The sequence below is a fragment of the Pelmatolapia mariae genome, linkage group LG20, assembly GCF_036321145.2.
Source record: "Pelmatolapia mariae isolate MD_Pm_ZW linkage group LG20, Pm_UMD_F_2, whole genome shotgun sequence".
NCBI classification, from domain to species: Eukaryota; Metazoa; Chordata; class Actinopteri; order Cichliformes; family Cichlidae; genus Pelmatolapia; species Pelmatolapia mariae.
The window spans coordinates 15,293,519-15,308,763 of record NC_086244.1 but is presented as its reverse complement, the minus strand read 5'-3'; the positions used below and the strand labels follow the sequence as shown (position 1 = coordinate 15,308,763).

The 15,245-nt window shown below is 43.7% G+C and overlaps 1 protein-coding gene across 1 annotated transcript in view; it reads left to right on the top strand.

The window, feature by feature from the left end:
* The window catches only part of dcc (DCC netrin 1 receptor), a 329,297-nt gene that overhangs the window by 150,390 nt on the left and 163,662 nt on the right, over positions 1-15,245 (top strand). The window contains exons 6-7 of the mRNA XM_063465291.1: positions 8,597-8,751; positions 10,031-10,151. Coding sequence (XP_063321361.1) covers positions 8,597-8,751; positions 10,031-10,151 — 276 coding nt within the window. The remainder of the gene's footprint in view (positions 1-8,596; positions 8,752-10,030; positions 10,152-15,245) is intronic.

The following is a 15,245-nucleotide window of genomic DNA, read 5'->3' as shown; positions in this document are numbered from 1 at the left end:
AGCGATTCAGAAGACCCTTATGAGGAAAACATCGAGGGAACAGTTTACCCTGCCCGGGATAGGGTTACCGGGGCCTCGCCCTGGAGCCAGGCCCAGGGAGGGTGCCCGAGGGCGAGCGTCTGGTGGCCGGGCCTTAGTCCATGGGGCCCGGCCGGGCACAGCCCGAAAAGGGGATATCGGCCCATCCTCCCGCAGGTCCACCACCCGCAGGAGGCGCCGTAGGGGTGGGGTGCATTGTGTGCCGGGCAGCGGCCAGGCGCGGAGGCCCTGGCGGACTGATCCCCAGCTACCAAGACTGGCAATTGGGACATGGAATGTCACCTCTCTGGTGGGGAACGAGCCTGAGTTAGTGCGTGAGGTTGAGAGGTACCGGCTAGATATAGTCGGGCTCACCTCTATGCATGGCTTGGGCTCTGGAACCAGTCTCCTGGAGAGGGGCTGGACTCTGTCTCAGTCTGGAGTTGCCCCTGGTGAGAGGTGGCGGGCTGGGGTGGGTATTCTAATATCCCCTCGGCTTGCTGCCAGTACGTTGGGGTTCTTCCCGGTGGATGAGAGGGTTTGTTCCCTGCGCCTTAGGGTCGGGGAATGGGTCCTGACTGTCATCTGCACTTATGCGCCGAGTGGCAGTTCAGAGTACCCAGTCTTCTTAGAGTCCCTGGGTGGGGTGCTGGAAGGTGCTCCACCTGGAGACTCTGTTGTCCTACTGGGGGACTTCAGTGCTCACGTGGGTAACGACAGCGAGACCTGGAGGGGTGTGATTGGGAGGAACGGCCTCCCTGATCTGAACCCGAGCGGTGTTTTGTTATTGGACTTCTGTGCAAATCACAGTTTGGCCATAACAAACACCTTGTTCAAACATAAGAGTGTCCATAAGTGCACGTGGCACCAGGAAGCTCTGGGCCGCAGGTCGATGATCGATTTTGTAATCGTATCACCAGACCTGCGACCATATGTTCTGGACACTCGGGTAAAGAGAGGGGCTGAGCTGTCAACTGATCACCACCTGGTGGTGAGTTGGATCAGGTGGCGGGGGAGGATGCTGGACAGACCCAGTGCACCTAAACACGTAGTGAGGGTGTGCTGGGAACGTCTAGCAGAGGCCCCAGTCCGCGAGATCTTCAACGCACACCTCCCGCAGAGCTTCAACAGCATTCTGAGGGAGACTGGGGACATTGAGTCCGAATGGACCATGTTCAGCATCTCCATTGCCGAAGCTGCTGCATTGAGCTGCGGCCGCAAGGTGGTTGGTGTCGTGGTGGTAATCCCCGAACCAAATGGTGGACACCAGAGGTGAAGGGAGGCACCAGGCTGAAGAAGGAGTCCTATCGGGCTTGGTTAGCCTGTGGGACTTTGGAGGCAGCTGACAGGTACCGACAGGCCAAGCGGAATGCGGCTCGGGCAGTGGCTGAAGCAAAAACTTGGGTATGGGAGGAGTTCGGAGAGGCCATGGAAAAAGACTTTCGGACTGCCTCGAAGAGATTCTGGCAAACCGTCAGGCGTCTCAGGAGGGGAAAGCGGTGCTCTACCTGCACTGTGTATAGTGCTGGCAGAGCGCTGCTGACTTCGACTGAGAAAATTGTCGGGCGGTGGAAGGAATACTTCGAGGACCTCCTTAATCCCACTGACACGTCTTCCGAGGAGGAAGCAGAGTCTGGGGATGAGGGGGATGACCCGCCAATTTCCAGGCGCGAGGTCACTGAGGCAGTTAAACAGCTCCTTGGTGGCAGAGCCCATGGTCTGGATGAGGTCCGCCCCGAGTTCCTGAAGGCTCTGGACGTTGTAGGGCTGTCCTGGTTGACATGCCTCTACAATGTTGCGTGGAGATCAGGGGCAGTACCCCTGGACTGGCAGACCGGGGTGGTGGTCCCCATCTTTAAGAAGGGGGACCGGAGGGTGTGTTCCAACTACAGGGGGATCACACTCCTCAGCCTCCCTGGGAAAGTCTATGCCAGGGTGCTGGAAAGGAGAGTTCGTCCGCTAGTCGAACCTCAGATACAGGTGGAACAATGCGGTTTTTGTCCTGGTTGCGGAACACTGGACCAGCTCTTTATCCTCTCAAGGATACTTGAGGGCGCATGGGAGTTTGCCCAACCAGTCTACATGTGTTTTGTGGACTTGGAGAAGGCATTCGACCGTGTCCCTCGGGGTGTCCTGTGGGAGGTGCTGTGGGAGTATGGGGTGTCTGGCCCATTACTACGGGCCATTGGATCCCTATACAACCGTTGCAAGAGCTTAGTTCACATTGCCGGCAATAAGTCGGACTCGCTCCCGGTGTGTGATGGGCTCCGCCCAGGGCTGCCCTTTGTCACCGATTCTGTTCATAATTTTTATGGACAGGATTTCTAGGCGCAGCCAAGTGGCGGAGGGCTTTCACTTTGGTGGCCTCAGAATCTCGTCTCTGCTTTTTGCGGATGATGTGGTCCTGTTGGCTTCATCGGGCGATGGCCTCCAGCTTGCACTGGAATGGTTTGCAGCCGAGTGTGAAGCAGCGGGAATGAGGATCAGCACCTCCAAATCTGAGGCCATGGCTCTCAGCTGGAAAAGGGTGGAGTGCCCACTCCGGGTCGGGGATGAGTTCCTGCCCCAAGTGGAGGAGTTCAAGTATCTCGGGGTCTTTTTCGTGAGTGATGGGAGAAGGGAGCCGGAGATCGACAGACGGATTGGTGCAGCAGCCGCGTCCGTCGTGGTGAAGAGAGAGCCGAGTGTAAAAGCGAAGCTCTCGATTTACCGGTCGATCTACGTCCCTACCCTCACCCTATGGCCACGAGCTGTGGGTAGTGACCGAAAGAACGAGATCGCGGATACAAGCAGCGGAAATGAGCTTCCTCCGAAGGGTGGCTGGCTTCTCCCTTAGAGATAGGGTGAGAAGTTCAGCCATCCGGGAAGGGCTCAGAGTAGAGCCGCTGCTCCTCCACATCGAAAGGAGCCAGCTGAGGTGGTTCGGGCATCTGACAAGGATGCCTCCTGGGCACCTCCTGGGTGAGGTGTCCCGGGCATGTCCCAGTGGAAGGAGGCCCCGGGGCAGACCCAGGACACGCTGGAGAGATTATATCTCTCGGCTGGCCTGGGAATGCCTTGGTGTTCCCCCGGATAAGTTGGAGGAGGTGGCTGGGGAGAGGGAGGTCTGGGCTTCTCTGCTGGCCCCGGATAAGCAGAAGAAAATGGATGGATGGATGGATGGATGGGCTTCTGGGCTTCTCTGCTTAGGCTGCTGCCCCCGCGACCCGGCCCCGGATAAAGCGGAAGAAGATGGATGGATGGATGGATGGATATATTTAATTGTGTTGTGGTTTGCAGTGTTTTGTGTTGTTTCACTTTAAATTTGTTTAAAAAGAAAAAGCTAAAAATTTAAATAGTTAAAAGTTGAAATGTAAATAGTTGGTTTTTGTATTATATGATTTATTTATCACATTTTATGTGGAGTGAATAAATAAAAGTATATTTACGGTGGCCCCTAGAGACAAAGCATGTACGAACTCTGAAACACGTACAAACTCCGAAGCACGTAAAAGCTCCAAAACATGTAAAACTCCAAAACACGTAAAAACTCCATAGCATGTACAAACCCCGAAGCATGTAAAAACTCCAAAACACGTAAAAATTCCAAAACACGTAAAAACTCCGAAGCACGTAAAAACTACAAAACACGTACAAAACACAACAGAAGTGCTCCAGGATGCTAGGGGCAGTTTTGAGCTTTTGTTACCTAGTGGCTACACAAGCCAGGAAGTACCAACGACCGGATTTGGTGTGTGGTAGTAACAGGTAAATGAACATTATTTGAATATATATGAGTGCTCGTGTATAAATACACAAACAATACACATATGCTTTCAATTGTGTAATTTAAGTGATCTAGGTAGCTCTGTTTTGGAAGTTCAGTTAACGCTAGAAATGCGTTTTGGAGTTTGTACGTGCTTTGTCTCTAGGGGCCACTGTATATATTTATTATATAAACATATATAAATAAAACCAGGGTTTTTTGTTGTTGTTTTTTTACATTAGTAATTCCTTTTGTGCATAATTTTATATTGTTGTTAATAATAAAATTAATTAAAGCAACAAAACAACCTGAAGAGCCGGTTGGGAGCCGAAAGAGCCAAAATCCCATCACTACTGTGAGTTATAGGAAGGATTCTTTTTAACCCCCCCACACAAAAAAAACTATTCAGTGTTTTTTTCCTCCAGGTTTTTATTAGCACCATTTATGTGCAGCACTTCTTTAAGCTCTGTGTAACTCCAGCCCATGGGATCGCGGTTCCCTGGACACCAAGTATTTGAAGGCTTCAGCTTTGGTCCAACTAAGATTACAGTGTGGGCATTAAGCTTAGAATCAGGACCTCTTCATTTCAAACCCCACAAGAACATTATTATTAATGTGGATGGATCATATGCCAATGACAGACGTGAATCATTGTACACAGTTAACCTTTTTTCAGTTAGTTTTTAAACAAACAAGTTCAGCAAATAAAAATATAAAATGACGTGATCATTCCCACTACTTGTTCTTCACTTCCTCTTACAAAACTATAGAGTCAACCTTCAGAATAAAATGGATTTAAGGCTAATTTTGAACGAAGTCTTCCAGAGTGTAGTCAGTTTTCAAAACTTTGAATAGTTCCACATGTCCTAGCTTTGTTTATCCAATCAAATGGATGTGCCCATCTGGGATTTTTTTTACACCATTTAAAAGAATAATTGGCTAACCAGAGCCGATGCTGTTTGCATGTCATGTGGGAGGTAAGGTAATGATGGGAAACACTCTGGAGATTCAGCTGTGCTGATCGATTGATACTAACAACACAACACAATACAAGACAGAGACACACAAACTGCATTTTACCTAATAGACTATAACAATGCTGGTCTTGTATTTTTAGCTTTTATGGACTTTGGATTTTGTGAGCACTTCTGTATGTTTTAGTTCTTAGTTATATTAATATTTTTTACAAATATTTTAGTTTTGACTGAAACTTTTATATATATGTTGCTTAGTAAATATAACTAAAGTATAAAATGTCATAGCAGGTAAATTGTATTATAGCAATACAGATAACAGACACAGCACATGAGTTGGTTGGAAGAGTATTAAACAAGATATATCTCTAAACAAATGTCTTATATCGTAAGGAAAAGACCCTACATTATTTTACTGAAAACCCAATGACCTGACATTCACCATAAGCAAAAATTCAGATGTGGTGGGTAGGAATAATTTAATAAGAATAGATTTCTGACGGAGTCATAGACATTGTAAGGAATAGATGTAGCTTCTGGAAAACAGCCTTCAGTTTGCTTTCTCTGTGACCTCAGTAAACACTTCTGATTATTAAGGGCTCAACCACTAGTTTCAGGTCAAAATGAATTAAACATGAAGGTCATTTTGTAAATTATGGTCATTATTAAATTCAGAAAGAAAGATTGTCCAGGGTATGTTCATTGGCTAATGACTTGTCAATCACCATGTTCAGCTAAAAGCCTCAAAATAAGACTTCACCAACCAACCAGCGATGTTGTGTTGGCTACACCTATCTTTTATACTCGTTATGAGGAGCCATTTATGGACAGGGGAGGGGGCAGCCATCTGCCATAACTAGTTGGGGGTAGAGGGGAAAGTGAAGATCGACTTATTCTGAAGGTCAAATCACAACACCGGGTAAGGCATTAGCCATAAAATACTGTTTACACATTTCACTTTCTATGTTACTGAATATTTGAATTGTTTTCTGATCTCCACTGGGTAATGTGAACTTAAAAATAATATCCAGTGTGGAGTGTTTTGTTTGTTTGTTTGTTTTACATGTCCAAATATTAACTGTTTGCAGGTGAATATTATAGTACCCAAGCACATAAAACTACACAGGCATAAATATCTAACCAATGCTGTCATTAAAAAGTAAAAGTGAAAAAAAAACAAAGGCGAGAGCAAGAGGCGGGGTGCACCCTGCAAAACTAACTGAAATAAAAAATATAGTTAATATCTTGAGTTTGTCTCTGTGTTAAAATGTATTTGTACTGTTGTATTTTGATATTGAACTTCTCAACAATATCACAAACTAAATGATTTTGAGCAATAAAGCAACACAACAAACCAACTGAAACTAAACTGATTTTTTTAAAGAACATAAATGCAAAAAACCAAACAAAATATTAGAAAACTGATAATAAACGAATAACTCTGGATCTTACATTAATTGTTATTTTTTCACTTTGTCAGACTTAATGTTAATCAAGACTGTCTAATGAAGAATTCTCTCTAATTGGCTAAACATTCTCATGAAGTGACATGTTATGACTTAACTAGTGCAGCTGAAACAATTCATACCTCTGAAATTCATTCAGACCCAGGTTAAACAATAGTACTGGATAATTAGACACAAGCTCTGACAGGCACAGCTGACAAAACCAGAGCAAACTTGTTATCCTCAAGATGAAGTAAGCAGGATATCGTGGTCTTAAAAACTCAATTAACTTTGTATTTGCAAATAAAAAGTTGTGTGTTCTATCACTCACTGTAATACAAAGTTTCTCTGGAGCTGCTAAACCCACTTGAACTGTGACCTCAGCACTGAACTGAAGAGGAAGCTGATTGCTTTAGACGTGTTCTCCTGTGTCTCCTGTGTTTAGTTACTTAGACTAATTCTTGGAAGCCGTGTTGTGATCTGTGTCGTATGTACCTGAGTGTGTAGTTTGTTGGTGTGGTGAAGAGGCAGCCGCTCACACTTTAAAGGAAATCGTTACCTCTTAATTAGAGCATTACTGCAGTGATAAAGTTACACCTCCAGATAATGATGTGTCTATCTGAGGCACATACAGAGCTCTACCTCTGCTAACTTTCTTCCTTTTCTGTTCTCTTGCTTTGTTCATTCAACCTTTAGTCTTTTTTTACCTCCCTCCATTCTTTCTCACCTTTTATTTTCTTTTTCTTGATTTCCAACTCTTCTTCTCGCAGTCGATCGATTTTCTTTTTTTTAAATTATTTTTTTATTCAAGCTGCAGTTCCACTAATGGCCACTTGAGGCCGCTTCCAAAAGTGAGTCAATATCCATAGACTCCCATGTTAAACTGTCCAAACTTAAAGCAGAAATAAACATGTTTACTTTAAATTAAAATGTGTGCCAACATAGGATGCACCAGCCAGCTGCTTACCTTATAACCTTTTAGCTTTAATTCAGCAAAACTATATTCCTAACCACAAGTCTAAGCTTGGGAGCAAAGCAAAAATGACTTTTTGCAAAAAAAAAAAAAGTGTTGTCAGTTTTTGATGGCATGCCAATTAGAATGATTACTTTTTGTCTCCTGGTTTCCAAGGCATGCTTCTGTCTTTTTGTCTCTCTTGGCTCTTCACCATATTCTTTGTGTTTTTACATTTAACAGCTCTTACATACTGTGGCATCATGTATATCTGTGAGTCTGGTGACAGTTACAGGACATTCCCGTGTGTGTGTTTGCTGACACGCAGTGTTTGTAGTCTCGCAGCACTGACAGCGTCAGCGTGGCGCTCAGTGCTACACGAGGCCCTTCAGGCTTCCTCCTCCTCTCTGCTGAGGCTCAAAATGGCTTCTGTCTCACATCTCCATTCTCAGTCATGAGCTACTGACGCGTGTTCAAAGACGACAACGGAGCTGGAACATGGCAGCCGCTTCGCCTGCCTTCAAACCTGTTTACAATCGAGTGAGCTGAAGACAGTTCGCTATGACCTCATACCTGAACGCTGCTGGGTCTGTCAGCTGCTTCAGTCTCTTTGCATCTTAATGGCTTGAACCTCTCCCACAGAATCCAGACCACTGATATGATTAAAAGGGTTAATTTGTGGTGTCTCTCAGTATATGAGTTTAGCGCCTCTATAGACTGTTTACTGTGTTTTTGCTAGCTTCAGGTACTCTGTCTGATTCCTATAGCCATATTTCTTGTTATAATAGCTTTTGGTCTTTGCATCATGCTAACATTGGACTTTCCAGCTTTGTTTTGGAGAAGGAAAACCACAAAAAACCCAGGAAAGAATGCCAGCTAACCTGACCCCTGGGCCATGCTAATGTCACATTAATGCAGGAAAAGTTCTAATTGATTTTCTCCACGCAATATTGATTCATGTAGTAATGGTCGCGTCTGTTTGTTGGAAGTACTGAAACACCGTAATGTTTGTTTCTGACTCCTTCACTATGTTAACTAGTTGCTATGTTTTCTGTTGTTTGATTTGAAACTAAGAATTTACCAGATTAATCTGTTGCTGTGTTCACTTAGCTGAGCCTCAAGAATTGCAGCCATCCTCCAACTAACACCTGAAAATGTTAAGTTAATCAGCAGCTGTCTGTGAGCAGATGAATGTGTGATGATCCACTGAGGCTAATGAGATCAAACACATTTAGGGCTTTACTAATAAGCTGATGGCTCGGGTTATATTTCTGTTAATTAGTCAGTAATTAACTGAGGCTGTTATAGAAACTTGTTAATGTGAAACATAATCCCAAAAGGCAACTAAGTAAAGGTGTGTGAACACTCGGACTGAGCAGCAGCAGCATTGATGCAGAGATGCTCCAGCATGCAGGAAGAGGTGGTTGTTTATATGTGCTGTTTTCACTCTATGTTTCTGCAGTGCCTCCTCAGTTCCTCAACTACCCGACCAACACGTACGCCTATGAGTCAACCGACATCGAGCTGGAGTGTGCCGTGACAGGAAACCCGCCGCCGACCGTCCGCTGGATGAAGAACGGGGAGGAAGTCATCCCGAGTGACTACTTCCAGATAGTGGTGAGTCACTCAGAAAAGAATACACATACAGTCCTTGTGAAAAATGTGGACACACCTACAGAGGTAAACTAAGACCACCTCAGCTATGAAATACCACATATGGAGTTCTGTAGCAAATAAAAAAGTGTCAAAAAGTAGCCTGTGTTTCACATTTTAGACCATAGCCTTACACGCGTCACCTGTTACTACACGTTATAACTCTTTTATCTTTTCACCAGTATTAATTCAATAGCTTCCAGCCTACAGTAGTTACTGTGTGTGTAAAATACCCATCTGAAAAAAGGGCAAACAGACTGTAACTGTAATACACGTGTATTCCAAGTTTACTAGGTACATATTGTTAGTACTGTTTTTTGCCTTAAGAAAAGCTTAAAATTTTGGTGTCTTAGATTTACCAAGGTGCTAGAAACAGAGGTTTTGGTCCATATTAGCATGACAGCATCACCTAGTTCCTGCAGATTTGTCAACTGCACATCCATGAAGCAAGTCTCTCATGCCACCACTTCCCAAAGGTCCTGTATTGGATTGAGATCTGGTGACTGTGGAGATCGTTTGAGTACAGAACTCACTGTCATGATCAAGAAACCAGTTTGAAATGATTTGAGCATTCTGACATGGTGTGTTGTCCTGCTGGAAGCAACCTTCAGATGATGGGTTTTGCTATGGTGCTCTGACTTCAGTCAGCAAGGCATTTTTGCCCAGAGATCTGCAGCTCGTTGGATATTTTCTCTTTTTCAGACCATGCCATAAACCCTAGAGACAGGCGTGTGAAAGAATCCCAGCAGATCAGCAGTTTCTAAAATACTCAGACCAGCCCACCTGGCACTAACAACCACACCACACTCAAAGTCATTTTATTCCGATGCTGGGTTTGTCTTCACCTTGCCTACATGCATGTGATTCCATTTTCCAGTAAAGAAGCATTTTAATAAACATAAACAGAATCTTTAAAAAAACACAAATAAATAAAGCAGCACGGACACACCATTTTTTTCCCGTATATGTTTTTAATGTGAAAAATTATGCAGTTATAACAGAACCGCAGGGAGCTGTGAAATCAATGAATCTGAGAATTAGAGAGAGCGTTAGAGAGAGAGCTAGAATATGGACTCTTGTAATTGAATAATCCAATAATCTGGGTTATCCAATTTATTCTGCTGCAGACATTTTTGTTCATGTACACTTTTTGATTTGGTGTAACTGACATATTTTTCACTTGAAAAAGCTCTTAGCCAGACTCTTGATTTTCTGACATGTTGTTGTCTTTCTTGTGTCTTAGGACGGCAGTAACCTGCAGATTTTGGGCTTGGTGAAGTCGGATGAAGGATTTTATCAGTGCATCGCGGAGAACTCTGCTGGCAGCTCTCAGGCGATGGCTCAGCTGCTGCTCCGAGAGCCAGGTAGGAACACACACACACACACACACACACACACACACACACACACACACACACACACACACACACACACACAGCTTACACATGTCATATCCCTCTGCTGGTTACTAACCTAAACATCCTGCTGTCATCACCTGCCATCCTCATTTCTATCATTACCTCTTCAGTTTCAAACTTTTGTTCATATTTCTGTCCCTGTGTGGTGGTAGTCTATCTAATTAACTGGCAGATGTCGCTGATTAGAGTTATTTAAGTTATAATTATATGTGAGGGAAGCAATAATTATAAATTATAACATTATTAGGGTTTACAGAGGAATGGTCTAAAGTCCTGACCAGAAGTCCTGGTAAAAGTAATATTAATATATATATTTATATGTAAATAAGCATTAATAATCTTTTTGTTGACTTACAGTAATTTTGCAATGACAAATATTCTGAAATTCATATTCTGAAACCCAACGGTTTCTCTGCAGTCTGCTTTATGGGTAAATTTTGTTCCACGTTAAATATTTCCTATTGATTGATTTACTTTAGCTCTATGGATTATGCTAACTTTGCTAAAAAGAACAAGATGACTTAAACACCCTGCACGACATCAGTCATGTTCATCCATGTATATCAGGTTTTTTAAATGTGTTAGCTAGGTCCGTTTCAGCTCTGGGTTCAGTCCATCCCAAATGGATTAATACAGACCCTCTCAGTGTGATCAGAGGTACCCTACAAAGACGTATCTGTTCTGTTAGGGTGTGTAAAGAAGCTGGATACAGGTAGAGCGTGTGCAGCTATTAAATCAGGGCTTGCTGTAGCTCTTTTAGCTGCTTTTGTGTTGGTAATGCATACACTGATGCTCTTCCTATTTCTTTCTTTGTCTACACATTTAATGTAACAGTAGATAATTAGCATGTGTTTGCTGTTTTGGTTGTTAAATTTGTTGATTTTGGCTTTTTTTCTGAATGGCTGTAGGGTGTTGAGAGTGCTAATGTGTATTAACAGTTTAATTAGATGCACATTGTAATGTTAAATTGTTATCTGTAATATTCTTAGCCTTGAATAGCCTTGAATGAGCAGTCTAAAGATATTACATTTTGTTTATTGGATATTAACTCAAGCCATTCATTATTTTCATCTTGCTTCTACTGCAGATACCCAGAGGAGATTGGTTATAGCTACAGACCAGAGATGGACAATTAATTTTCTCAGGAGGCCACATGAGAAACTGGAACTGTTTTGGAGAGGCGCAACAATAAACTGAACTCGATTCTACTCGATATTAATTGTATCTCTTCGTAAGCTTAGCAACAGTTCCAGGTTCTCATGTATCCCATTGGGAAAATTAACTGCCCACCCCTACATAAAGACAGTATAAAATATGAACATACTTTCTAGCTCTGAAAAGTGAAGCCATTGGAGAGGTTCCAATTGTCCTATGGAAATCTATGGGAAAACGGGCCTTTCCCGAGGAGCTCATGTTTCAGTTCAAGTCAGTCTTGTAAACTTTCTCCACTGTTCGTGTTATAGAGGTTTAGACAAGTGAAAGACTCCTGGTTCATTCTCGGGAGGAGACACAAATCCTTTTAGGGCTGCATGACATCTTGGTGTATATCAATACAGATGTGGTTTGATGACCATTGGAACAGTTTCTGTGTTTCTCCCACTCTGATTCAAACCCAGTCATTTTTTTCTATAAGTAGGCTGAAATAGGAGTGAAAATACTCAGTTCAGAAAGAGTTTCAAGGGTTACTCTGAGTAAACCTTCAAGAGGTAAAGAGTTCAACCTTGATAGCTGCAGTGGCTGCTGTTCTTCAGCCTGTAGAAAACATCCTAATGCTGTTCTAAAAGAGCTTAGAACTAGTGCTTGTTAGGGTTTTTTTTTTTATATACTTTATGCTTATTTTGTCTGGGATTATCTATAAAAAATGTAAGGGTGTTTTCACTCCTTTAATTAATCTGGCTCAAATCAATTGATGAGTTTGTAGACTTGTATCTTTTTCCCGTGGTTTGGTTTCTTTGCACCCAGCGAGAAATCCAGGCAAACCAAATGCATCACTATAAACTATGTGACAATGGTCAGTCTGCTTATTTGGTGGATTTGTGTGGGTCAGGAAATACAGGATGAAGGTACTGTGTTCTGGACTGGTGGAGGACATGTAGAATTTATGCTCATTTCACAGCTAGAACCTTTGCACATCTCTAGTACCTTCCTGCAACCCAGAACACAGAGCAGATACGTTGCTACGGGACGTTTTCTGTTTTTTACTCAAGCTTGTAATGTACACCTGGTAGTTGCTTCAGATCTAGGTCAGATCCTGATCACACCATAGGAACTTTTTTAAGCTCACCGCCTCCAAAGGGTCTTTTGGTTGTTTTGTCAACACCCGAGTGCGGTTATTGTTTTTACACCTGCACAAACGAACCGCACCAAGGAGTAAAACAAACCAGAGTTCAATTTAAATAGACTAAATGCAGCAGGTGTGAAAACACTGAAAACACAAAACAAAATCTATATCAAAGACCACCTGACCCAAATCAGCAGCCTACTGGTCAACCACTCAAACCACTGGATCATCCCAAGTTTTCCACCTTTCGTTTTTTAGCTGCCCCACCCTAACTGATGCTGGATACACATTTATTAGACTTTATTTACCATACAGAGGGCTGGCCCTTTCAGGGTGGTCTGCTCGAGCCCTAAAATCAAGCAATGATCCTTTGGCCCTGTCCCCGGTGGATGTGGCCTGTTCTTACATTTGGTTTTGTCACTAATCACATCACAGTCACAGCTGAGAGAACAGCAGGAGCTGGCCCATTTTGGCAAAGCCATTATTTGTTGTGTTGTTGTTTGTGTTGGTGTTGAAATCCAGTTAGTCATGTGGAGCGACATAAGCTACCATCTGACACACCCACAGACACACACATGCACAGTTATAGGGAGATGTGAACAGCTCAGCCACTCTGCAGAACACCTGAGTCAGCACAATAGAATCATTTTGCATCTAAATGGACCAGCAGCTGTGTGCATGTGTGGATGTGTATGGCTATAACCACTCTGAATTATGCTGCTTGTGATCCTGGACTGTGTAGTATCTGTTTATTTGAAACCTAGATGTTTTAGAGAAGCTAAGCTCGTTGCGAGATAATTGTGACAGGAGCTCGGATATGTGCGCTCGCGTAAACAGCTGATGCAGGCTACTGGTCACAGTCTGCAGCCTGCAGTCTTCAGCTGAAGTCATGTGATGTGAGTGGAACAAATGTGGTGCCAGCAGCAAATAATCATCTTTTTTTATTTTTAGATTGCATTTTTAGTCTCCAAGTCACAGAGGAGTACACAGCTTTATTTACTGCACAGACAACCGGGCTTTAATTGGAGATGGGCTGCGTGTCTTCTGTTATCATTTAAACTTAACTCACCACAGCTGCTTTTTGTTGTCAACACAAACTCCAGGCTTTCTTCATCTGTTTTATATTAAAAGCCTTGCAGTGAAGCAAGTCAGCATCGCCAGGCTTTATTGTGAAATGACAGCAAGAAAATATTTTTAAAAAGAACCCTGATTACAAAAATATATATAGCCTATTATAACATGAACATCAGTACACACACACACACACACACACACACACACACACACACACACATATATATATATATATATGTGGTATTAAAAAAAAGGCTACATCAGTTATTTTGTTGAACCTTTTTCATTTGAATGTAAGTGTAATGTAACCGAAAAGGAAAATAGAGCAGACTTTACTGAAACAGCTATTCTACATTTCAATTTTATTTTTTTTACTTTGCACCACATCACAACAGTAGTTGCTCCGAGGAGCTTCAATAATACTTGGTTAAAGTGGGAAGGAAAAACTCCCTTTTAACAGGGAGAAGCCTCCGGCAGGACCAGGCTCTCTGAGGAGGAGCCATCTGACATGACCGGTTAGGAGGGAGGGTGACAGGACAAAAGGCACACTGTGGAAGAGAACCAAGCAAGAGAGAGCGCCACTTCTCCCCTTTTTGTAATTAGCTGTTAGAGGTTAGACATCTTATGCTAACAGTACTTTCACAGATTAGTGTGGTGGGCGTGGTTTGTGGCGAGGCGGCAGGGCAGGCCGACACATTGGAGCGCCATCAGTAATCACGTCTCCCTGCATAAAAAGAGGGACCTGGGTCCTGAGTTGTTGTTGTTGTGTATGTGTGGCTGGTAGCTGATAAGCTGCAGCCGGGTGTGTAAGTGACGACAGCAGAAACAAAAGAAAGAATTTGAAAGTGCAAGAAGATGTTCGAGTCTGCCATGTGTCTTCTACAGTTATCATTTTCTGTTATAACTAGTGGAGTGCCCACTCCGGGTCAGGGATGAGTTCTTGCCCCAAGTGGAGGAGTGGGAGATCGGCAGACGGATTGGTGCAGCGGCTGCAGTGATGCGCACGCTGTACTGGTCTGTTGTGGTGAAGAGAGCTGAGTGTAAAAGCAAAGCTCTCAATTTACCGGTCGATCTACGCCCCTACCCTCACCTATGGTTACGAGCTGTGGGTAGTGACCGAAAGAACAAGATCGCGAATACAAGCAGCGGAAATGAGCTTCCTCCGAAGGGTGGCTGGCCTCTCCCTTAGAGATAGGGTGAGAAGTTCGGGAGGGACTCAGAGTAGAGCTGCTGCTCCTCCACATCGAAGGGAGTCAGTTGAGGTGGTTCGGGCATCTGACAAGGATGCCTCCTGGGCGCCTCCTGGGTGAGGTTTTCCAGGCATGTCCCACCGGGAGGAGGCCCCGGGGCAGACCCAGGACACGCTGGAGAGATTATATCTCTCGGCTGGCCTGGGAACGCCTTGGTGTTCCCCCGGACAAGCTAGAGGAGGTGGCTGGGGAGAGGGAGGTCTGGGCTTCTCTGCTGGCCCCGGATAAGTGGAAGAAAATGGATGGATGGATGGATGTTAAAACTAATTATGAAATCCATTTGAAGTGGGAAGTGGTAAATCCCAGGTATCCAGTCAAAATTTTTAGCTAGTCAGACTTCTCACTGCAAAAGTTGGAGCAGCTACAATCGAATAATCCAAGATGGAATCAGTGAGCATACGTGGTAGTGAAACTGTAGAACTTCTTGACCTAATC